Source organism: Artemia sp. Qi Xiang Cuo, chromosome 12 (assembly GCF_049724085.1).
Source record: "Artemia sp. Qi Xiang Cuo chromosome 12, ASM4972408v1, whole genome shotgun sequence".
Taxonomy (NCBI): Eukaryota; Metazoa; Arthropoda; class Branchiopoda; order Anostraca; family Artemiidae; genus Artemia; species Artemia sp. Qi Xiang Cuo.
Window position 1 is genome coordinate 23,181,542 of NC_142805.1, and position 25,699 is coordinate 23,207,240.

A 25,699-nucleotide genomic window follows, 5' to 3' on the forward strand; every position below is an offset into this window, starting at 1 on the left:
TTAATGCAGCTTTTATTTTTGCTCACCGTCATTGAATAAGTAAACGAAATTTGCATAAAAATTTTACTGTTCTTTTGCTAAATGGATGTCTTTAAATTTGGTTATGACGTAATTTACAAATTAACTTACATAACTAACTTCTATATTCGTATATTTTTCTTCTGGCAAAAAATACAAAGTTGCAGATTTTTGCAGATATGAGCTTGAAACCTATGTAATAGGGTTTTCTGATACGCTGAATCTGACGGTGTGATTTTCATTAAAATTCTTTACTTGTAGGGGATCTTTCCCCCCTCTTTAAAAAATCGGGTAAATTTTCTCAGGCTCGTAGCCTTTGATGAGTAATACTAAACTTAATAAAATTTATATATTTAGAATCAGCATTATAAACACATTCTTTTGACACATTTATTGACATCAAAATTCCGTTTTTAAAAGTTTCAATTACTATTGAGCCGTATCGCTTGTTTTTTTTATTGTTTTTTTATTACGTATATATTATTAGGTATATGAGGGGGTTCTCCCCTTAGCCAATACCATGCTCTTTACGTTAAAATTTAAAAAAAAATTTCATTCACAAACCCCTGAATCACAAAGGCCGTTTAATTAGAATAGATAGCTCTTTTGAAAGCACTAAAAAAACTGTAGCGTAAAGAGCGAGGTATTGACTTGGGGGAGAACCCCCTCACATACGTTATAGTTTCTGTTCGTTTTAAGTTCTAATGTTGATTCTTACTTTCAGTTGAAAAAACTTGTTTGTTTTTTTATTTAATTTCTGATCGTTTTTAAAATAATGCTTGGAAATCCGGCGCCCCCTTCATAGAAATGTCCCTTACCCCAAAGAAACATCCTCCCCGGAAAGATTCTCCAGAGTAACCCCCTCCTCTAGCCCCCCCTCCTCCAGAAAAAAATCCTTCCTGAAGATGTCTGTATACTTCCCAATAACCAATAAATAATGCTGGCAAGTCCGGCGCCCCCTTCATGGCAATTGTCCTTCCCCCATGAAAACTTCCTTCATGGAAAGATCCTCTAACATAACCCCCAAACCCCTTCCCCACTACCAGAAAAAAACCCTCCTGAAAACTTCTGTATACTTCCCAATAACCAATACTATATGTTAACATTGGGTAAAGTTCATAACTTTTAGCCCTCCCCCTGGGAACTTCGGGGGATTAAGTCATCCTAAAAGACATAGTTATCATTTTTTCGACCATGCTGAACAAAATGGCTATCTCAAAATTTTGATCGGGGGAATTTGGGAAAAATATTAGCGTGGGAGGGGGCCTAGTTCCCCTCCAATTTTTTGGTCGCTTAGAAAGGGCACTTAAATTTTTCATTTCTGTTCGAGTGAGCTCTCCCACGATATTCTAGGACCACTGGGTCAATACGATCACCCCTGGGGAAAAAAAACAAAAAAACAACAACAAATAAACACGCATCCGTGATCTTTCTTCTGGCAAAAAATGCAAAACGCTGAATATGATGGTGTGATTTTCATTAAGGCTCCATAACTTTTAGGGGGTCTTTCCCCCTTTTTTTTGAAAATCAGCCAAATTTTCTCAGGCACGTAACTTTTGATGGGTAGCACTAAACTTGATGAAAGTTATATATTTGAAATCAGCTTTGAAATTTGATTCTTTTGATGTATCTACTGATATCAAAAACCCATTTTCTAGAGTTTCGGTTACCATTGAGCCGGGTCGCTCCTTACTTACAGTTCGTTACCACGAACTGTTTGATATCTCAAGATCGATATGAGGGACCTCAGAGGGGGAGGCGGGTTATAACGTCAAAAAAGTGATCATGATACTTGGAAAAGGTCTAGCATAAAACCGAAAATTCCTGCTCAACTACCCCCCTCCCTCCTCAATGCTTGGGTATAGCCTTGGTTATAACCGATAATTAGCTCATTTTAACAATTCTAAATGTTTTGTCAATATTAGCTGTTCATAATCCCATATAAAAATAGCAAGTTTTGTTTATAACCTGATATTATTTCCAACCAATCGGAAGGAGGAGGGGGGGGTTGTTACCCAAAGAACAATACATATATAATCTTATAATCATATAAATAAATTATAAACAATATAGCTTCTATTTTTATTTACCATTTTTTTTATTATAAATTTTTCTTCCTGGCTTCAGCTTGCTCCTTCTCCATATTAACTAAAAAAAAACCAGTTTTTTTTTATAAAAGTAAGGAGCGACATTAAAACTTGAAACGAACAGAAATTATTCCGTATATTAAAGGGGCTTTCGCCTCCTCAACGCCTCGCTCTTTACGCTAAAGTTTGACTCTGTCTCACAACTTTATTTTTTTAAACAATACAAACTTTAGCGTAAAGAGCGAGGTGTTGAGGAGGGGAAAGCCCGTTTCATATACGGAATAATTTCTGTTCCTTTTAAGTTTTAATGTCGCTCCTTATTTTCAGTTAAAAAAAAACTTGTTTATTTTAGTTAATTTCTGAACGTCTTTTAATTAATGCAGTTTTGGTTTTGACTCAACGTAAATGAATAATTAAAACGAAATTCTCATGTTAATTTCCCTTTTTTTGGCTGATTTACTTTCTCGAAAGTTTGTTCTGACGTAACTTAAGAATTAATTTATGTAACGAATTTCTTATATTCGTATGTTTTTATAACATATATTAGGGAGTTCGCTCCCTAGTCAATACCTCGCTCTTTACGCTAAAGTTCGAATTTTGTCCGAATCACAAACCCTTGAATCACAAAGGCCGGTTAATTAGAATAGATAGCTCTTCTGAAAGTACTAAAAAAACTTTAGCGTAAAGAGCGAGGTATTGACCAGGAGGTGAACCCCCTCATATACGTAATAATTTCTGTTCGTTTTAAGTTTTAACGTTGCTCCTTACTTTCAGTTGAAAAAAACTTGTTTTAATATTTAATTTCTGATCGTTTATTAAACAATGCTGGGAAATCTGGTGCCCCCTTCATAGAAATATCCCTTCCCCCAAGGAAATATCCTCCATGGAAAGATCCTTCCACGTAACCCATACTCTAACCCCGACCCCCCACTAGAAAAAAAATCCTCCTGAAAACGCCTTTATACTTGCCAATAACCAACACTATATGTAAACAATGGGCATAGTTTATAACTTGCAGCTCTTTTCCCGGGAACAGTGGGGGATTAAGTCATCCTCAAAGACATATTAATTACATTTTCGACTATGCTGAACAAAATGGCTATCTCAAAATTTCGATCGGGTGACTTCGGAAAAAAATGAGCGTAGGAGGGGGCCAAGTTGCCCTCCAATTTTTTTGGTCACTTAAAATGGGCACTAGAACTTTTAATTTCCGTTCGAATGAGCCCTCTCACGATATACTAGGACCACTTGGTCAATACGATTACCCCTGGGGAAAAGAAAAAAAAAAAATAAACACGCATCCGTGATCTTTCTTCTGGCAAAAAATGGAAAATTCCACATTTTTGTAGATAGGAGCTCGAAACCTATACAGTAGGGTTCTCTAATGCGCTGAATATGATGGTGTGATTTTCATTAAGGTTCTATAGCTTTTAGGGGGTCTTTCCCCCTTTTTTTGGAAAATAAGCCAAATTTTCTCAGGCGCGTAACTTTTGATGGGTAAGATTAAACTTGATGAAACTTATATATTTGAAATCACAATTAAAATCTGTTTCTTTTGATGTATCTATTGGTATCAAAATTCCGTTTTTAGACTTTCGGTTACGATTGAGCCGGGTCGCTCCTTACTTACAGTTCGTTACCACGAACTATTTGATTATTTCAGTATAACTGTTGACTACAGTATAAATATACGAATATTCGTATATATTTTTGCTGTGTTATAGTGCTCGTATATATATATTTATACTGTGCTGTTGCCTCAACAAGATTCAAATTAAACTTATGGAAGTTGGTCACTATTGACCAGATAGTGTAAAGTCTGTTTGCCTTCTCAGTATTCGCAAATCATTGAGAATGATAATCTCATGAAAGAGAATGTTGTCCTAACCTACTATGCGAGTAAGCGAAATGGGTATTTTATCATCCTAATAACTGAGTGATTTTGTGATAAAATGTCCGCTATGTGAGAGAATATCGATACCCATGTCACTGTAATTAAACTGAAACAGCAGAACTTTTTCACGGGAAAAAATAGACTCCTAAAAAAATGTACATTTTATCCATTATTCAAAAGCGTAACATTACTGTAACATAAATTCAAAAACGTACCAAAAATGGTACGAACGTAACCTCGGTGGCAACCCTAGATCTGAAAAAACACTGACTGAAAGGTCAAAGCCAAAACCAATGAAAAAAAAGGATTTTACAGAAATGATAGTGCAAGGATGTTTTGCATACCAATACCTTTTGCTCCTTTGCCCGTCCAGTTTTCTTTATACATTTTAATAGATTCACTTAAATTTGATTGTGTGCAAATATCAAAAGAGTCTTTTAGTATAAATTTTTTTTAAATATGGCTTAATCAAATGTCTCCGGTGTCCCTATTTATAGCCAAATTCCTGTTTATATATTTTTCTTTATCTCAATTGCCTCTTTGGAAGATTGCGGTAAGCCATGAAACAATTGTCTGTTGTAGAAACTTTTTCAACATTCTTTAATCCTGACACAACCAGTATTTTTTAATTTAATTTTATAACTCCTAAAGTTGACCTGAAAAATAAAACTTAATATAATTTCCAAAAGATTCTATCAATAGTCTTTGACAACCTGGATACACTTACACAATTTTTATTTATTCAAATTGTAGAGAAGTAGTATTACTCAATATTCTCTCAAATTTTACCTTCATAGACTTAGCCTTAATAGTACTATTATCAAAGTAGTTTCGGTGGTAGTAGAAGTAGTTTGCAGTGTTAGTGTTGCATTATTAGTAGTAGTATCAATAGTAGCTGCAACATTAATAGCGGTAGTAGCATGTACGTATTGCCTTTTGGTCAGTTGAACACCGCTTTCATGATGCCCCGGAAGTTTCACCTTGACACGTTAAGCCGTTCCAAGAATATTATTGATGTGCGCTTTTGACACCCTTTTGACGCCCATTTCACCTTGATACTCTAAGCCTTACAAGTAGTTTCAATTGAAGTAGGAGCTGGAGCAGTTTGGTAGCAGTAGAAGTATTAGTAAAAGTAGCAGTGGTATTAGTTTTAGTAGTGACATGCGTATATTACCTTTTTGTCACTTGATCTTCTTCCCCTTTAAGTATTCTCCGAAAGTTTCAACTTAATACCCAAATCATTTTTTTTTTTTTTTTTTTTTTTAATTTATCTCTAGCCGCGTTTAGAATATCGCGATTCTTTCGCGTAAGGTCTTCGCACACAAAAATCCTGCTTTTCGCTAATTTAGCTAATCAATTCTTGAGGTACGCCCTTTCGACAATCTGCATGTGCATATTGTGTTTTGATTTAGTTCAAATTCACCCTAAATATTCTGTGAAATTTTCTCCTTCATACGTGTAGCCTTAATTGTACTAGTATCATAGTAGTAGTGGCAGTAGTAGGAACAGTAGTAGAGGTAATAGCGTATTATTAGTGGTAGTAACAGTAGTAGCATCAGTATTAGTAGCAGTTGTAGCAGGTGCATTTTGCCTTTTGGTCCACTGAAAAACCCACTCATGATGCCGCTGACTTTTCCTTTTGATATGATAAGCCGTTCCAAAAATATTGCTGATACGCCCGGATCAGCAATCTCTATACACATAGTATGTTTTATTTAGTTCAACTTTTCCCTCAACGTTTCCTCAAATATTTTTTTAATATCCTCAGCCTTAGTAGTACTCGCTACGGAAGCAGTAGCTTTAGTCATAGTAGTGGTAGTAGTAATAGAACACGTGGTAGAAGTAAAAGCAGCAGTAGTTGTAGTAGTAGTAGCGTGCAAATATTACAAGAAAGGTATTTGTAAATATTAGAAAGGTATTTGACCTCCTCTCACTTTTGACTATTAAAAAGGGCACTAGTTCTCTTAATTTCGAGTCGAATGAACCCTTTTTGAAGTTTCTACGACAACGCTTTCTATATACAATCTTATATGCCCCCAGGGCATAACTTACAACCCTTGTCCTGAGGGTTGTGGGGGGAAAGGGTTTGTCATCCTCAAAGACATAATTTCCGGACCTTTCAACTACGTTGAACAAAATGGCTATATCAAAATTTTGGTCGGAAGTGTTTGAGGAAATGATGAACTTGGGGGGGGGGGGGGGAATTTGCCCTCCTATCACTTTTGAGTGTCAAAAAAGGCACTAGCCCTCTCAATTTCCAATCAAATGAGCCCTTTTTGAAGTTTCTACCACAACACTTTCTATAAAAACCTTATATGACCCCAGGGTATAACTTAAAACCCTTGCGCTGAGGGCTGTGGTGGTTGTCATCCTCAAAGACATAATTCCCGGACCTTTTAACAACGCTTAACCAAATGGCTGTGTCAAAATTCTGATTGGTAGTTTTTTTGGGGAGTTGGTGGGCGTGGGAGGGTGGTTAGTTGCCCTTTATTCACTTTTAACTATTAAAAAGGGCCCTAGCCCTTTCAATTTCCAATAGATTAAGCCCTTTCCAAGTTTGAACGACAACTCTTTCAATACGAAGTGTCCTGGCCTAAGACCAAAAAAAAAAAAAAAAAAAAAAAAAAAAAAAAAAAAAACATTTTACCCACATTGCTCTTTACTGGGGAAGGCTATAGCGTTGCCTATGATAGAACTTTTACCTTCTGTTCGAATAGGCCCTCCTCGATATTCTAGGACCATTGGTGCAATACGATCTCCCCTGGGGAAAAAAATAGACACGCACACGTGGTCTTTCTTCTAGCATAAAACACAAAATTCCACATGCTCGCAGAGGGGAGCTCAAGGCCGTATCTGGGGGGGGGAGGGGCTCGAAATGTTGGTCCGACTTGTAAAACCTAAAAAAAATGCATATAAACAATTTTGTATGCGTTTTTTAATTTTTTGTGTAACCCTCCCCCCCCCCGAACAAAAATTTGGGTACGACCGTGTTGCAGCTTGAAATCTCTACAGTATGGTTCTCTGATACGCTGAATCTGATGGTGTAATTTTCAATAGAATTCCAGGACATTTTAGGGTTGTTTCTTTCTTTTTTCGAAAATCAGAAAAAAAATCTATCAGGCTCTTAAATTCTGATGGGTAACACTAAACTTATATATTTGGAATGAACATAATACACCAATTCTTTTGACGTATCTATTGACATCAAGATTCCGTTTTTTAGAGTTTGATTACTATTGGGGCGAGTCGCCCCTTACCTACAGTTCGTTCCCTCGAACTGTTTCATAGTGGTGTTTTTACGGTTAGGTTTTTACTTATTTTAGTGGTTGTTTTTGTTCTTGCATTGAAGACGGTCCAGCGGAGGTCTCGACCAAAATATTTGCATTGCATTTTAATTTTAACTGGCTGTAAATTTTCTCGGTTTTTTCTTCTTTTCGAGTTTTGTCTTATCTATTAATGCTTAGCCATCGTGGTGTCAGAAATTATTTATGAAACTTTAGCGTAAAGATCAGGAGGTTGAGGAGGGGGAAGCCCCATCCAACAATCAATTTATTTATTTAAAGAAAATATAGAAAAACTACAAAGCTTTAGATCCCCACAAAGACTCTTTGGCCTGTGAGAGTGGGAGATTAAACAATACATTATATAAAATCACTAAAATCAAATAGAGGGACAAGAAAAAAAGGGGTAGGAGAAAAAAAGAAAACAAAAACAACAACAATGTTTCGTTCAATTTGTAGAAGGTAGAATGGTATATCTCATTCCTGAAATTGTTTCTCAACAAACCGTTATTTATTATGTTGTTTACAGGGAAGTGATACTGAAACCCTTCAGAGGACGCCGTCTTCAGACATAAGCTTACCAGAAGACAAGACTAGACCCTGTCTTACGAGTTTCAGCACAGAAGGTAAGCACAGAACTGCATCAGGAATATATAATCATAGAAGGATAACTATAATAATAACAAATAACCTTAATAAACCTTTTTATCACTCTTAAAGCATACACGAATTAAATAATCCATTTTTATGTTCCATTGCTATATAGTATGATTTAATATTGATATATATATATATATATATATATATATATATATATATATATATATATATATATATATATATATATATATATATATATATATATATATATATATATATATATATATATATATATATATATATATATATATATATATATACATATATATATATATATATATATATATATATATATATATATATATATATATATATATATATATATATATATATATATATATATATATATATATATGTGTGTGTGTGTGTGTGTGTGTGTGTGTGTGTGTGTGTGTGTGTGTGTGTGTGTGTGTGTGTGTGTGTGTGTGTGTGTGTGTGTGTGTGTGTGTGTGTGTGTGTGTGTGTGTGTGTGTGTGTGTGTGTGTGTGTGTGTGTGTGTGTGTGTGTGTGTGTGTGTGTGTGTGTGTGTGTGTGTGTGTGTGTGTGTGTGTGTGTGTGTGTGTGTGTGTGTGTGTGTGTGTGTGTGTGTGTGTGTGTGTGTGTGTGTGTGTGTGTGTGTGTGTGTGTGTGTGTGTGTGTGTGTGTGTGTGTGTGTGTGTGTGTGTGTGTGTGTGTGTGTGTGTGTGTGTGTGTGTGTGTGTGTGTGTGTGTGTGTGTGTTTTTTTTTTTTTATATATATATATATATATATATATATATATATATATATATATATATATATATATATATATATATATATATATATATATATATATATATATATATATATATATATATATATATATATATATATATATATATATATATATATATTTATATATATATATAATAGGCCTACTGACCGTAGGCCTATTTCAAACAATAGGATATACAAAAAATGTGGTTCAATACCACTCTCTAGGGCTATAATGAAAGAAAGGTTGAGGTGGCTAGGGCACGTTGTGCGGATGAAGGATGACAAAATGCCGAAGATTGTTCTTTTCAGCCAACTGTCTAGGGCTAAAAGGAAAGCAGGTCGTCCTCATCTGGGTATGGGAGGAGGTCATAAAGAAAGATAAGGAAATGGAAACTTCGTGGGCGGGTGTAAAAAGGGATGCTTTGAATAGATTGGGATAGAGAAGGGGCGTGCGTAGCTGTGTTGACCTCAGGCGGCTTGGTACTGCAGTGAGTTCTTAGTAGTAGTAGTAGTAGTAGTATATATATATATATATATATATATATATATATATATATATATATATATATATATATATATATATATATATATATATATATATATATATATATATATATATATATATATATATATATATATATATATATATATATATATATATATAACTTTGAAAATCAAGTACTGTGACAATCAAGTAACTGTGACAAGGTAAACCACGACAAAACGCTACTGCGACAACACTGTATATATAATCATGTATATATATACATATATATATATATATATATATATATATATATATATATATATATATATATATATATATATATATATATATATATATATATATATATATATATATATATATATATATATATATATATATATATATATATATATATATATATATATATATATATATATATATATATATATATATATATATATATATATATATATATATATATATATATATATATATATATTATATATTGCAGTTAGTACTAGAGGCCTTTTTATACCGTGGAACGCATATGCAAAACATAGGACACAAATGTAATACGTCATAAGATGCAGTTATTGCGAATAAGTGCAGAATGACCAATTTTTGAAATGAAATATCCATACTTATTACTATGTAAATAACCAAAATTGAATATATATCAGCTATTTAAATAATTCAAAGAAAAAAATTGAACGGAAGTCCATTTAGTGGTTGAAGTTTGTACGGAAGCAAAAGCGATCTTTACTGATCGATTCACTGATCGATTTAATCGATTACTGATCTATAATATGGTGGAAGCAGACCTGTTAATCAGTATTTGTTGCTAGCAATTCGTGGAAGCGCATCAATTGGACGGGGGTTTAAAAAATTTGACTTCGAAATGTAAGGAAAGATTCAAAACAGTGTTTTAAATTTCAAGACAAGTATACAATAGTTACAATTCTTACTGATAAAACAATTACTAACAATTTGTTCTAATAAATACCTCTTAATTTTTGAAAACAGAGGTGTTGCCTAAAATTTGTTGCTGACTATTCTTGGATGTCGTATCAATAGGATAGGGTGTCTGAAAATTGAACTTCAAAAAATGATTCAAAAAGCGTATTAAATTTCAAGCCTAGTATAAAATCGTAACAGCATTTACTAATAACACAAATACTTAACAATTGCTACTAAGAAAGACCACTTAATGTGTGTAAAAAAGGTGACAAGTTTTGAGTTTAAGTCTAAAAATACAGCGCAACACTGTGAAATGCAAAAGTCAACCACAGTTATTTCTTGAATGAAAAATTCAAGAACTTTGTTTTGTTCATCAATTTTTCGAATCTTCTGCTAAATTTTGTCAAAAAATTTCTGTAACAACGTTTTCAAATTAAGAGAATTCCACCAACAAGTTTTCTTTGGTAACAATTTTTAGTTAGTTTGCGAAACGTAATTGTTAGAAAAATTATTAGCGTATATTTTTTTTTGCTAGGCCGGTGGAAACGGGCCTTAATCTGATAAAATAGCAGAAAAAGCATACTGTATAGTAGAAAAGAAAAGAAGAAGAAGTAAAGTGAAATTGTCAGTAAATAAATTTGTTTTAAAAACCTTTTTTTATTTCTATCGAGCAGTTTTTTATAAATATTCATATTTAAATTTTGCAATCCAAACACGTGCCTTAGGTTAGTGTTACCAGACACAAATTTTATAATTCAATTTTGCAGTCCAAATACGTACCAGATGTCAGTGTTATCAGACAACAAAATAAAAATTAGACATCAGGTTTGGGCGCGCTAAAACACAAAGTAAAAACATTTCCAGGGAAGTCAGTTCTGCTACGGAGTTTTCTATTTTCTCGAAAGTTATTTTATAAATTCTGGAAGTTAATATTGAAATATTTCTCATCGAAAGTGCATTGAAAGTAACAAAAATCTTTATCTATCTTATGTATCTTATTGTATCTTATATATCTTAAAATGTATCTAATTTCCAAATCGGTATTTTATCAGTAATATCCTGCAAATTCATTTCGTTTCTAAGTTTGGAATAAATTCTCAACTAAGGAATAAGGTCTAGAGGCAAATTGAAATGCTTACCACATACATTTTTGGCTTGCGGAATGGAATTCCCATTATTATCAATATGATTATTTTAAGAGCTGGCTGTGATAATGCTTTCCACATAATGTAAAAATTCCAGCAATGTAAGCTAGGTATGGCATAGTCCCTGTGCAGTCCTTATTTAGCCCTCAGGAGTGAATAGTCCTTGCCCTTTGTCGAATTACATCTTGAACTAAAGTCAACACAAAAGTATCTTTTTCCTATTTTAGAATAAGTCCCATAGATGCTGAAAAAGCAAAGATTTCATCGGGCATAAAAAATGAATGTTTTCCAGTAACAAGGGAATATATAACCAGATTTAGTTTTCTAAACCAAGCCTCCATGGGGTAGCCATAAAAAGTCTCGTTTATTTTAAGTTGGAATTTTTTGGCAAAGCTCTCCAATTGAAAAAAAGAAAATTAAAAAATGCAGAAAAATGAAAAGTATTGAGCTCGAATAGTTGTATCTTCAAGGTAAGTAGTTGCTTAAAGCAAAATACTCTTTTTATTATACTTTTTAATTAGTGAACTATTGCATTACTATATTTTACTGCATTACTATATTTTGTTTATATAATATACATCTTAGGTATTTTCGAAGACCATATTGATTTGCCATGACTTGCAAGTAATAGTTCAATAGGGAAAAATCCTTTTTTTATAGTAAGACAACAACAAAATCTCTGGATATTTCGGTCACGTATACAGTGGCCTTCATCAGCAGATTAACTATATTGTATTACCCATATTTTGTTTATATCATTATATTTTGTAAACTATTTTACTAATAGACAGAGATCTTCTAACCTCTCCCTTAATGACCCAGAAAAAAAACTAAAAAAAAACTATTGGGCTCAGCACAAAAGTGAATCTTTTCTTACAATTGAAGATTTACATGAAAAAATAAAAATTTATTCAAAGTCCTATTTTGGCAAAGAAGGTTTCATAAGAAGATAAAAAGCTTCCCTACGAAGAATTCCTTCTTGTGATGTTTTATAAGTATGGTCGTAAATCCTTGGCCCAAAACAACCGTACTACCATCCTTTATCCTCCTCACTGGACCCCCTTCCAAAATCTCATCACTTTACATAATTAAGAAAAAGAATAAGTTCAATATAAAAATGACTTACATCCGCTTCTCTTGTTTTTTTATTTAAAAATTAAATAAACGGCTAGCTCGTAAAACTGCAATATTCATGATTTTCTTGTTCATTTAACATGTCTAATATCTTCGATTCATATTACTTTTAATAATTTACAACAGACAAGGTCAACATAGGAGCTTGATGTCTGCTAATATTTAAAATCGTTTCTAAATATATCTATTTACACTGCAAAGCGCATTGGGTATAATTAAAAATGATCACGGTACTGTTCAGATTTATGAAGTGTTACAAATATCATATTGAAGATTTTTCTTCACTTTTAGGATGAAAATTGAATAAACGTTTTAGCAAAATCAAAGGTGTAAAAATCAATAAAGACTTGTTTCAACTTTGGTTAAAACTTTAAGTTGACATGCTTATTAGACTTTTATTTGCATTCCAAATGCTTCAGAGCAACTTCGTCATTAGAATAATCTAATGACAAGCGTTACGCCTTAGCACAGGCATTATCCGACAACAGGCATAACAAAGATAAAACTATATCGTTTACTCCTCTGTAAGGATAGGAACAAAGTGCTTGTCTCCCCAAAACAGAAAATTCTCCATGTCAACACCCCCCCCCCCCCCTCTCCCTCTAAAGAAACTCTTCCTGAAAGTTTCAACCCTACACCCCAGGCAATAGGCAGAACAGGGTAAACTTACCCAAACTATAAAATTTTCGAAAATACTCGTTTATGAACCTACGCCCTTAAAGGGGCCAAATATTTTTTCTCCACAAAATTCAGCTTCTTCCCAAAAGGGAATATATTCTCAATTTTTTACGTTTTGCGGGCATAAAAAAACACCTTTTTGTCTTGATCCGAAGATTGGGAGTTTCATACTCTGCCATTTGAGCAAGTAGGGCTTGTTAGTTGACTTTGCACCTTTAATGTTTTAATCTGCACAAGTAAACACTTCCTATAAACGATTTATCGGCTCTAGACTTGCAGACACTTACCAATTATATAAAATACAAGTATAATTATATTATTCCAATGATATTTCTACATCTCTCTGTTTGCTAGCATATCTATATCTGTGTACTATATCTAATATTACTCCCAATTATTGATATATCTGTTATTAACAGAATAGTCTATCTTTTAGCAATTTAGCAGTTCTGTAAGATGGAATACTCTTTCTAGTACAACCTGACTATTTAACTTTCGAAAATTATTTCTTGATAATAGAACCTTAGTAATTTAGCTTTAAAATTCTGTGCCGCTTAAATTACTAGAATAGTCTACACTATCAGGGGTAGCAATACACGAAAATATATGGTGGGGGCGGGGCAAAATCTACTTTTAAAAAATTGGCACTACTTGTAAGAAATGTCTGATTGAGGAGGATGGGGCCCCCTTCAGAGGTGGTTTTAGGGAAAGGATAGACTTAGAGTTAACACCAGAGGTGGTTTTAGGGAAAGGAATACTCTTTCTAGTACAACCTGACTATTTAACTTTCGAAAATTATTTCTTGATAATAGAACCTTAGTAATTTAGTTTTAAAATTCTGTGCCGCTTAAATTACTAGAATAGTCTACACTATCAGGGGTAGCAATACACGAAAATATATGGTGGGCAAAATCTACTTTTAAAAATTGGCACTACTTGTAAAAAATGCCTGATTGAGGAGGATGGGGCCCCCTTCAGAGGTGGTTTTAGGGAAAGGATAGAAAGGTCACTTGCCCCTGGTGCAAAAATTTTTAGGGGTGAAAATTTACATAATAACCTGATATTACCTGATTATATATATATTACATAATATATAACCTGATGCTTATAATCATTTTGTAACTTTGAAATTTAATTTCTATTAAAATAAAGAAGAGGGTGCAGTTAATAAATTAAAATAAATAATCAACTAAAAATAACTTAAAAATTAATTAAATTATAATAATTGAAATAGTTAAATTAGAAAACTAATAATAATTAAATAATTTAAACAATAAATTAAGAAATAAATTAATAATTAGCGTAATTAATACATTGAAAATAATTTCGTTAATAAATGAAAATTTGTTAAATATGGCCTGAAAACTCTGCGGAAGACAGGGGGAGGGGATAATCAAGATTTTATCCCGGACGCAAGAGAACCCAGAACCACCGCTGGCCCCCTTGTATACAGAATAATTTATGTTCGCTTTATCCAATGGTTTTCTTTAATTTGATTTGAAAAAAAAACTCGTTTTCATCTGTTTATTCATTGAAGAAATCGATATTTTTCATTTTGGAATTCTTCTTTTGATAAAAATTTTTGGCCTGTTTTGCTATTAAGATTTTTCTTTCTCTTCCCTTTTTCTCTTTTTTCCTCTCTTTCAATTATTATTTTGTCTCTCGACAATGAATCTAACATTATTTCTTGAGGAATGAATCGCAATAATGTTGTTCCTAACCTGGAATGAATCAATTGGTGTTTAAGCTGGGAAACCTTTTAAGATTTTTTTTCCTAACAGTTTCTGTTTTATCTTCCCTTGCACAGAAGATTACTTGGAGGAATCCTAAATATTTACCAGTTCTTGTTTTTACAGTATGTGAATTTCTTCAGCTTGTTTTTGGTCGAACTGTTACGAAGCTTGCCGAATATATATTTTTTTTTTCACTGATTAAGAAATTTTCTGGTTTTCTTCTCTAATCCAGTAATTTTTTTAAAACAACTCAGTATGCTTTTATTGTTTATACAGTATCTCTGCGATAAATCGTATGGAAATGCATAAACCTGGAAATACCAATAAAATACGGAAAGAGGAAAGAACTGTTATGTTTGTTTTCACTCATACTCATGTATATTATCATACATTGTACGGATCATTTTGTATATACATACATACCTGCTGGCAAGGGGGAAGATACGAAATTGAAGGCTTTTTATAAAAGGCTTACTATAAGTAAGAAGTAATTTACATGGTAAGCAATGATGGGTTGTATATTGAAAATTTAAAATGTATCTAGGACTATGGGTAAAAATTAATAATAAATAGGAATAAAAGGTTGTTGAATTCAGGACTGGAATATCCTGTAGTATAGTTGAGGTTGCAATCTTAAACCTTAGACCCTCCCTCTCTAGATTGACGGGTGTACTAGTAAGATTTGAATCCGTATTACAACAAAAATTGTATATGATTTTGAATAGTTCATATTCAAAAATAATCTAATAGACTCCAAACTTTAGAAGTTTCTTCTTAAAACCCAATCTCATCCTCTTGGAAATTTAGCTACGCTCCTGATAGGAGCCTCAACTAACCTTAAATCAGCCTTGATTGAAAGCTGTTTGCCAAAGAATATATACATTTTTCTAGTTTTATACTCGTTGTGCCATCAGAAATGTAGTTTGACATAAATACATGATATGAGCATTATACCCCCTTACCCCTACTTTTGGTTCTGAGGTGTAGTAAAAAGGAAACATATCCTAGAAAACTTATCTAATTTCCCTCTCCCTGTCCCCCAAAAAATGAAATGGTGCATATTATTTCACCTTTAGTTGCCTCTTATTTTAAGACATTTTTCACGGTAACAAACATCACTCATCAAACAATTCATGCTTTTACACTTGTGCTATTTAACAAAAGTTTTTCAAAGAGCTACATTATTCTTCCGTTTTATCACCCAACTCTCTCCCTCTAGATGTTTCAAACTTAAAACTGAGATCTGCTGTAAAAGATATATAACCCCAACTATTTCTGTTTCTTCCCGTAAGGATGATATTGCAGTTAGGCTTTGCATCAACATTACTTTTACATTTTTTTTTTTAATATGAATTCTATTAAATCTAGACGATTGAATTAATCTTGAAAATGTAAGAAAAAATGCAAAAGGGAAGGGAGGAGCAAAGATATTGGCCACATTGGCCAGATAGATTTATTGGCCACATTGAGCCACAATAATTACAGATGATGACTGTGAAATATATATCAGCGCAAATAATGCTCTTAGATCTTAAATTGACCATTTGCAGTCTCAGATTTTTTTATTTGCAGTCTCAGAATTTTTGCTTTGTAGTATTTTAGCCTTATTTTGACCGACATCGTTCTATGACAAAAAACGGACGAAAGTGGTACTTTTATGCGGAGCCATCTGTTTTGTTGCTGTTCTGTTTCGTAATTAATTAAAAAAAAACTTTTTCACAAAATAAGTTTTTCAAAGAAAAGTAAAGAACTCCATTAAACAAAAATTAGCAAAAATTAAATCAAATAATCTACCAAGCGTGAAACTACCACAAATCATCGTCAATGAATAAATAAAACTCAAAACGAACAGAAATTACAATAAATAACCGACTCAAAATCAAAACGAGCAGAAATTAATATAAGTTGGGCTCAAAACCCCTATGCCTTCCTAAGGCCGGAACATAATTTACACTTTACTGAAAAAAATATAAATGTTTTTACTTTTACAACTTTAATAAATCAAATAATATTAACATTTGATTACTAAAAATCAGAATATGTATATTAAACTGACAATGCACATTCATTTGTATTTTTTTCAGTAAAGTGCAAATTATATTCTGGCCTTGGGTAGGCACAGGGGTTATGAGCCAAACTTATGTTAACTTCTGCTCGTTTTGAGTTTGACTTGGCTATTTATTGTAATTTCTGTTCGTTTAGGGTTTCATTTATTCATCGATGCTGATTTGTGGTAGTTTCACGCTTGGTAGACTATTTGATTTTATTTTTGCTCATTTTTTGTTGAAAGGAGTTCTTTACTTTTCTTTGAAAAACTTATTTTGTGAAAAAAAAATTTTTAATTAATTTCTGTTCGTTTTATATTGACATAGTCTTTTCAGGGAAAAAGAAAATAATACTTTAAATCTTTTCGTTTTTTTTTTTTAAGAATTTATAGTTTGGCCTGCTATTTGTATGCTGGAGAAAAATTTTCAACAATTTTTAACAACATACACCCTTTTAAAAATCTGGACACAAACAATAGTGTTTAATTTAGCCTTCATTCATCCTCTAGTTGACCTGAAATAAAAAACTTGATACCATTTGCAAAAAAATCTGTTTACTTTCTTTGATAGCTTGGATAAACTTGCTTTATTTTGATGTGGTTAAACTTTAAGAGCAGAAGTAGCCCCGAAAGTTTGAACATAATACCCTCAGTCGTTCTTGGGATACTGCTGAGATGCCTTATTGAGAATTAGCATTAACACGTGTATTTTGATTTAATCTTAAGGCAACATTTAGTTTTTAAATATAAAGGCAAATGGAAGGGTGGACGTGGGAGGGGGATTCATTTACCTCCAATCACTTCTGACTATTTAAAAGGGCATCGGCCCCTTTCATTTTCAATCGAATGAGCCCTTTTCGAAGTTCCTACGACAACACCTTCGATACGAAGTGTCCTGGTCTAAACAACAACAACAACAACAAAATAATACATTATACCCACATCGATCTTTACTATACAAATGTCAATCGTACAAATCACTTTTAACTATCAAAAAGGGCACTAGGCCTTTCAATTTCCAATCGAGTGAGCCCCTTTTGAGTTTCTATGAAAAGACTTTCTATAAACACCTAATATGTTCCCAGGGCATAAATTACAACCCTTACCCTAAGGGTAGTGAGGGTGGTTGTCATCCTCTAAGAACTAATTTCCAGAACTTTCAACTACGTTAAACAAAATAGCTATATCAAAATTTTGATTGGATGAAACTGGGAAAATGGTGGGCGTGAGAGGGGCGTTAGTCGCTCTCCAATCACTTTCAACTATTAAAAAAGGTACTAGCCCTTTCAATTTGAAATCAAATGAGCCCTTTTGAAGTTGCTACGACAACGCTTTCAATATAAACCTTATATGCCCCCAGGCCATAGCTTACAACGCTTGCCTTGAGGGCTGGGGGGGGGGGAGGGTGTCATCCTCAAAGACCTAATTTTCAGAACTTTCTGCAACGTTGAACAAAATGGCTATCTGAAAATTTTGAATCGATGTGTTTGGGGATATGGTGGGCTTGAGAGGGGGGTTAGTTACCCTCCAATCACTTTCAACTATTAAAAAGGGCACTAGCCCTCTCAATTTCCAATTGAATGAGACCCTTTTGAAGTTTTTACGACAACTCTATCTATAAATACCTTATATGCCCCCAGGGCATAACTTACAATCTTTGCTCTGGGGGCTCTGAGGGGTTTGTCATCCCTAAATACATAATTTCCAGAACTGTCAACTACGTTGAACAAAATGGCTATCTCTAAACTTTGATTGAATGCGTTTGGGGAAATGGTGGGCGTGAGAGAGGGGTTGATTACTCTCCACTCACTTTCGAATATTAAAAAGTGCAATTTTAATTTCCAATCAAATGAGCCCTTTTTGAAAAATTTCTACAACAACTTTCTATATAAACCTTATATGTTCCCGGGGCATAACTTACAACCCTTGCACTGAGGGCTCTGATGGGGTTATCATCCTAAAAGACCTAATTTCCAGAACTTTCGACTACTTTAAACAAAATGGATGTCTCAAAATTTTGATAGGATGAGTTTGGGGGAATGGTGGGCGTGAGACGGGGGTTAGTTGCCCTTCAATCACTTTCGGCTATTAAAAGGCCTTTTTGAAGTTTCAATTTCCAATTGAATGAGCCCTTTTTGAAGTTTCTACAACATCGCTTTCTATAAAAACCTTATATACCCCCAGGGCATAACTTACCACCCTTGCCCTGAGGGTTGTGGGGGTAGAGGTGTTGTCATCCTTAAATACCTAATTTCCAAAACTTTTTTAACTACGTTGAATAGGGTAAATAACAACCCTTGCTTTGAGGGCTGTGGGGGGGGGGGGGTGTCATCCTCAAAAACCTAATTTCCAGAAGCTTCAACTACGTCGAACAAAATGACTATCTTAAAATTTTGATTTGATGTGTTTGGGGAAAAGGTGAGAGTGAGAGGGGGGTTAGTTGCTCTCCAGTCACTTTTGAGTAATAAAAAGGGCACCAGCCCTTTGAATTCTCAGTCAAATGAACCTTTTTTGAAGTTTCTACGACAACACTTTCTATAAAAACCTCATTTGCCCCCAGGGCATAACTTACAACCCTTGCCCTGAGGGCTGTGGATGAGTGTCCTCCTCAAAAACATAATTTCTATCTGGAAATCAACGACGCTGAACATAATGGCTATCGAACAATTTTGATTGGATGTGTTTGGGGAAAAGTCGGGCGTGTGGAGGGGGGTTAGTTGCCCTCAAATCACTTTTGACTATTGAAAATGGCCCTATACCTTTGAATTTCCAATCGAATGAGGCCTTTTTCAAGTTTCTAGAACAAAGATTTCAATACAACTTATATGCCCCAGGGCATAACGTATAGCCCTTGCCCTGAAGAATCTAGAGAGAGTGTCCTGCTCAAAGGTATAATTCCCTGAACTTTAAACTGCGTGGAACAAAAAGGCTATCTCAAAATTTTTATTCGATGAGTTAGAGGAAATAGTGGTGGTGGAAGGGATATTAGTTGTCTTCCACTCACTTTCGAATATTAAAAAAGGCACTAGCAATTTCAGTTTCCAGCCGAATGAGCTCTTTTTGAAGTTTCTACGACAACGCTTTCTATAAAAACCTTATAGGCCCCCAGGGTATAACTTACAACCCTTGCCCTGAGGGCTGTGGGGGGTGTTTGCATCCTCAAAGACCTAATTTCCAGAACTTTTAACTACTCTGAACAAAATGGCTATCCTAAAATTTGGATTGGATGTGTCTGGGATAAAGGTGGGCGTGTGGAGGGGGGTTAGTTGCCCTCAAATCACTTTTGACTATTGAAAATGGCCCTAGACCTTTGAATTTCCAATCGAATGAGGCCTTTTTCAATTTTCTAGAACATAGATTTCAATACAACTTATATGCCCCAGGGCATAACGTATAGCCCTTGCCCTGAAGAATCTAGGGAGAGTGTCCTGCTCAAAGGTATAATTTCCTGAACTTTAAACTGCGTGGAACAAAAAGGCTATATCAAAATTTTGATTGGACGAGTTTGGGGAAATGGTTGGCGTGGAAGGGGTGTTAGTTGCCGTCCAATCACTTTCGACTATTGAAAAGGGTAGGGTACTAGCCATTTCAATTTCCAATAGAATGAGCCCTTTTTGAAGTTTCTACGACAACATGTTCTATAAAAACCTTATATGACCCCAGGGCATAACTTACAACCCTTGCCCTGAGGGCTGTGGGGGGTGTTGTCATCCTCAAAGACCTAATTTCCAGAACTTTTAACTACGTTGAGTAAAATGGATATCTTAAAATTTTTATTGGATGTGTCTGGGGAAAAGGTGGGCGTGAGAGGGGGGTTAGTTGTCCTCCAATCACTCTCGACTATTAAAAAGGACACTAGCTCTTAGAATTTCCAATCGAACGAGGCTTTTTTGAATTTTTTACGACAACGCGTTCTATAAAAACCTTAGATGCCCCAAGGGCATAACTTACAACCCTTGCCCTGTGGGCTGTGGGGGGTGTTGTCATCCTCAAAGACCTAATTTCCAGAACTTTTAACTACGTTGAACAAAATGGCTATCCTAAAATTTGGATTGGATGTGTCTGGGATAAAAGTGGGCGTGTGGAGGGGGGTTAGTTGCCCTCAAATCACTTTTGACTATTGAAAATAGCCCTAGACCTTTGAATTTCCAATCGAATGAGGCCTTTTTCAAGTTTCTAGAACAAAGATTTCAATACAACTTATATGCCCCAGGGCATAACGTATAGCCCTTGCCCTGAAGAATCTAGGGAGAGTGTCCTGCTCAAAGGTATAATTTCCTGAACTTTAAACTGCGTGGAACAAAAAGGCTATATCAAAATTTTGATTGGAAGAGTTTGGGGAAATGGTTGGCGTGGAAGGGGTGTAAGTTGCCTTCCATTCATTATTGACTATTAAAAAGGACACTAGCCATTTCAATTTCTAATCGAATGGGCCCTTTTTGAAGTTTCGACGGCAACACCTTCTGTAAAAACCATATGTACACTTATAGCATAATTTGCAACCTTTGCCCTCAGGGCTTGTGATGGTGTTGTAATCCTCAAACACCTAATTTCCAGAACTTTTAACTACGTTGAGCAAAATGGATATCTTAAAATATTTATTGGATGTGTCTGGGGAAAAGGTGGGCGTGAGAGGGGGGTTAGTTGTCCTCCAATCACTCTCGACTATTAAAAAGGACACTAGCTCTTAGAATTTCCAATCGAACGAGGCTTTTTTGAAGTTTCTACGACAACACCTTCTATAAAACCCTTATATGCCCCCTGGGCATAACTTAAAACCCTTGCCCTGAGGGCTTTGGGGGAGTTTCCTCCTCAAAAATATATTTTCTATTTGGAAATCAACTACGCTGAACAAAATGGCTTTCTCAAAATTTTGATTGGATGCATTTCGGGAAATGGTGGGCGTGGAAGGGGTGTTAGTTACCTTCCAATCACTTTCGACTATTAAAAAGGGTACTAGCCATTTACATTTCCAATCGAATGAGCCTTTTCTGAAGTTTCTTCGTCAACGCTTTCTATAAGAACCTTATATGCCCCCAGGGCATAACTTACAACCCTTGCCCTCTGGGCTGGGGGGGGGTGTTGTCATCCTCAAAGACCTAATTTCCAGAACTTTTAACTACGTTGAACAAAATGGATATCTTAAAATTTTTATTGGATGTGTTTGGGGAAAAGGTGGGCGTGAGAGGGGGGTTAGTTGTCCTCCAATCACTTTTGACTATTAAAAAGGGCACTAGCTCTTAGAATTTCCGATCGAACGAGGCTTTTTTGAAGTTTCTACGACAACGCCTTCTATAAGAACCTTATATGCCCCCTGGGCATAACTTACAACCCTTGCCCCGAGGGCTGTGGGGGAGTGTCCTCCTCAAAAATATATTTTCTATCTGGATATCAACTACGCTGAACAAAATGGCTTTCTCAAAATTTTGATTGGATGCATTTCGGGAAATGGTGGGCGTGGAAGGGGTTTTAGTTACCTTCCAATCACTTTTGACTATTAAAAAGGGAACAAGCCACTCCAATTTTCAATTGAATGAGCCCTTTTCGAAGTTTCTACAACAACTTCTTCGATATGAAGGGGCCTGATCTAAAGGAAACAAATAATAAATAATACATTGTGCTGACATCGTTCTTATATGCCCCCAGGGCATAACTTAAAATCCTTGCCCTGAGGGTTGTGGGGGAGTTACCTCCTCAAAAATATGTTTTCTATTTGGAAATCAACTACGCTGAACAAAATGGCTATCTGAAAATTTTGATTGGATGTGTTTGGGGGAATGATGGGCGTCGGGGGGGGGCTAGTTGCCCTCCGATCACTTTCGACTATTAAAAAGGGCACTAGCCACTCTAATTTCCAAACGAATGAGCTCTTGTCGAAGTTTCTGCGACAACTCCTTCGATACGAAGTGCCCTGGTCTAAGACCAAGAAATAAACTATACATTGTGCCCACATCGTTCTTTACTTAGGCAACGCTATTGCGCCACCTATGATAACTGATCAAATGAGCCATCTTTTCAAATATCAACATCCACTGCTTTGAGTACGATGACCTCTCTGAAAAAAAGAAAACACTCATCTGTAACCGTCTTTCTTGAAAATATATGAAATTTGTATTTTGCAGGTAGGAGCTGGAGACCTCCGCTCCAGGGTATTCGGTTGTGTTGAATTTAACAGTCTAAATTAGACGAGATCAAATAACCCTTTTTTTTACATCAAAGACATAGTTAAGAAATGGAGCTTTTGATTCCAATGACGTTTTTTTATTGTATATTAGCTGATAGAAGAAAATGTTTTCTTTTAAAAACAATTTACTATTAAGAACGACCAATAACTGCAAATCATTATCTTCCAGTTTATCCACTCTCCTTTAGAAATTACATTGTGTAGCATAGCACCTTCCTGATTCACGCTGTCATGATATCAATAAGGCTTGAAGTTTGGGGGGCTACTGTTGAGGTTCACTTTACTAAAAAGATTGTTTTAAAGGCCTGCTGATTCCCTTGCAACTTTCTACTGTCATTTCTTTTGCCACATTTTAATTATATTCTTTGTTTTGTTATTTCAAGGATATTTTAATACCGTTTATATGATTGAGTTAATTTAATGCTAACCTTGTGCTATAAACTTTTAGAATATATAATTGAAAATTGTATTTCTTTCAATAGAAAATCCTCCTTTCCAATCGTGGAACTTCTCTTTGAAAAGACCTTCTCTTTTTTTTCTACCAAGAACCATAGAGAAACATAGAGCTTATTTGCAAAAAATATTGTGGCTCGGAAGCTATTCACTCTTTTTACTTGCTTAAAACTTCATTAAAAAATAGGTTTTGAATTCTTCTTACTGGCTTAAAATTTGACACAGGGAATATGACGCCCGACAGGTAAACGAAAAAGTAGTTAAAAAGGCAGGGCTCTTTGGCTTTCATTTCAGACATATGCTTAAGGAATGATAAGATTGGCTAATAAAATATTGCGATTGACGTCACAAAAATAAATCAATTCAATTAAAGCACACTTCTTTACACAGGTGTGTATCACAAAATATCTTTTTAGTATTTAAAAGAAGTGTGAGCCCCATAACGGTCCCTGACTCTATTTATCAGCTATATCGACTGAGTATGCGACTACCATAGTAGCTCCTAACTATCTAAATATGGCTGATGTTATCCTTTGATGCCTGTGGGGGGGGGGGAGGTATAACGCCTGATACCCTAAATTTAAGAAATTTGACTTTAAGGCTAAAAAGGGAAATCGACAACAGTCTTGATTTTTTCTTTTTTATATATTATTTTTAGTTTTTTATTTATATTTTTATCTGATAATTATTTGTTATATTTTCAAAATAATTATATTTTTAATAATTCGTATTATTTATATTATTAATTATTATTCCGAAAGCCTTTTCTCTGTCTTATTTGTTATCTATATATATTTGACTCCAGAATTTTGATAAATCAAACAGTTCGTGGTAACAAACTGTAAGTAAGGAGCGACCCGGCTCAATGGTAACCGAAACTCTAGAAAACGGGTTTTTGATACCAATAGATATATCAAAAGAATCAAATTTCAATGCTGATTTCAAATATATAACTTTCATCAAGTTTAGTCCAACCCATAAGAAGTTACGCGCCTGAGAAAATTTGGCTGATATTCGAAAAAAGGGAGAAAGACCCTCTAAAAACTATAGAACCTTAATGAAAATCCCACCATCAGATTTAGCGTATCAGGAAGTTATACTTTAGAGTTTTCAAGCTCCTATCTACAAAAACGTAGAATTTCGTGTATTTTTTCCTGAATAAAGATCACAGATGTGTGTTTATTTGTTGTTTTTTTTCCCCCAGGAATGATCAAATTGACACAGTGGTCCCAGAATATCGGGAGAGGGCACATTAGAACGGAAATTAAACGTTCTAGTTCCCTTTTTAAGAGACCAAAACAAATGGAGGGCAACTGGGCCCCCTCCCACGCTTATTTTTTTCCCAAAGTCACCCGATCAAAATTTTGAGATAGCCATTTTGTTCAGCATGGTCGAAAATATGATAAATATGTCTTTTAGGGTGACTTAGTCCCCCGAAGTTCCCAGAGGGAGGGCTGAAAGTTATGAACTTTACCCAATGTTAACATATAGTATGGGTTATTGGGAAGTATACAGAAGTTTTCAGGAGGTTTTTTTTCTGGTTGTGGGAGGGAAGGGTGGGTCGGTGGTTATGTTGGAGGATCTGTTCATGATGGAAGTTTTCATGGGGGAAGGGAAATTGCCATGAAGGGGGCGCCGGACTTGCCAGCATTATTTATTGGTTATTGGGAAGTATAAAACCATTTTCAGGAAGGATTTTTTCTGGGGGGGGGGGCTATAGGAGGGGTTACTCTGGAGAAGAGGGCCGTGGAGGATGTTTCTTGGGGGTAAGAGACATTTCTATGAAGGGGGCGCCGGATTTCCAAGCATTAGAAATTAAATCGATCATTAGACGATCAGAAATTAAATAAAAAAAACAAGTTTTTTCAACTGAAATGTAAGAAGGAATGTTAGAACTTAAAACGAACAGAAATTATAACGTATGTGAGGGGGTTCTCCCCCAAGTCAATACCTCGCTCTTTACGCTACAGTTTTTTTTAGTGCTTTAAAAATAGCTATCTATTCTAATTAAACGGCCGTTGTGATTAAGGGGTTTGTGAATCAAATTTTTTTTTAAATTTTAAAGTAAAGAGCGTGGTATTGACTAAGGGGAGAACCCCTTCATATACGTAATAACATATACGTAATAAAAAAACAATAAAAAAACAAGCGATACGGCTCAATAGTAATCGAAACTTTTAACCTCCTGGGACCTGGTGTCCACGTCTG

At 34.6% G+C, this 25,699-nt stretch overlaps 1 protein-coding gene across 1 annotated transcript in view; it reads left to right on the forward strand.

Annotated features, from left to right (window-relative positions):
* LOC148945906 (uncharacterized) overlaps nt 1–25,699 on the forward strand; it is a 684,784-nt gene that overhangs the window by 224,490 nt on the left and 434,595 nt on the right. Inside the window, exon 3 of the mRNA XM_089097548.1 lies at nt 7,810–7,906. Coding sequence (XP_088953674.1) covers nt 7,810–7,906 — 97 coding nt within the window. The remainder of the gene's footprint in view (nt 1–7,809; nt 7,907–25,699) is intronic.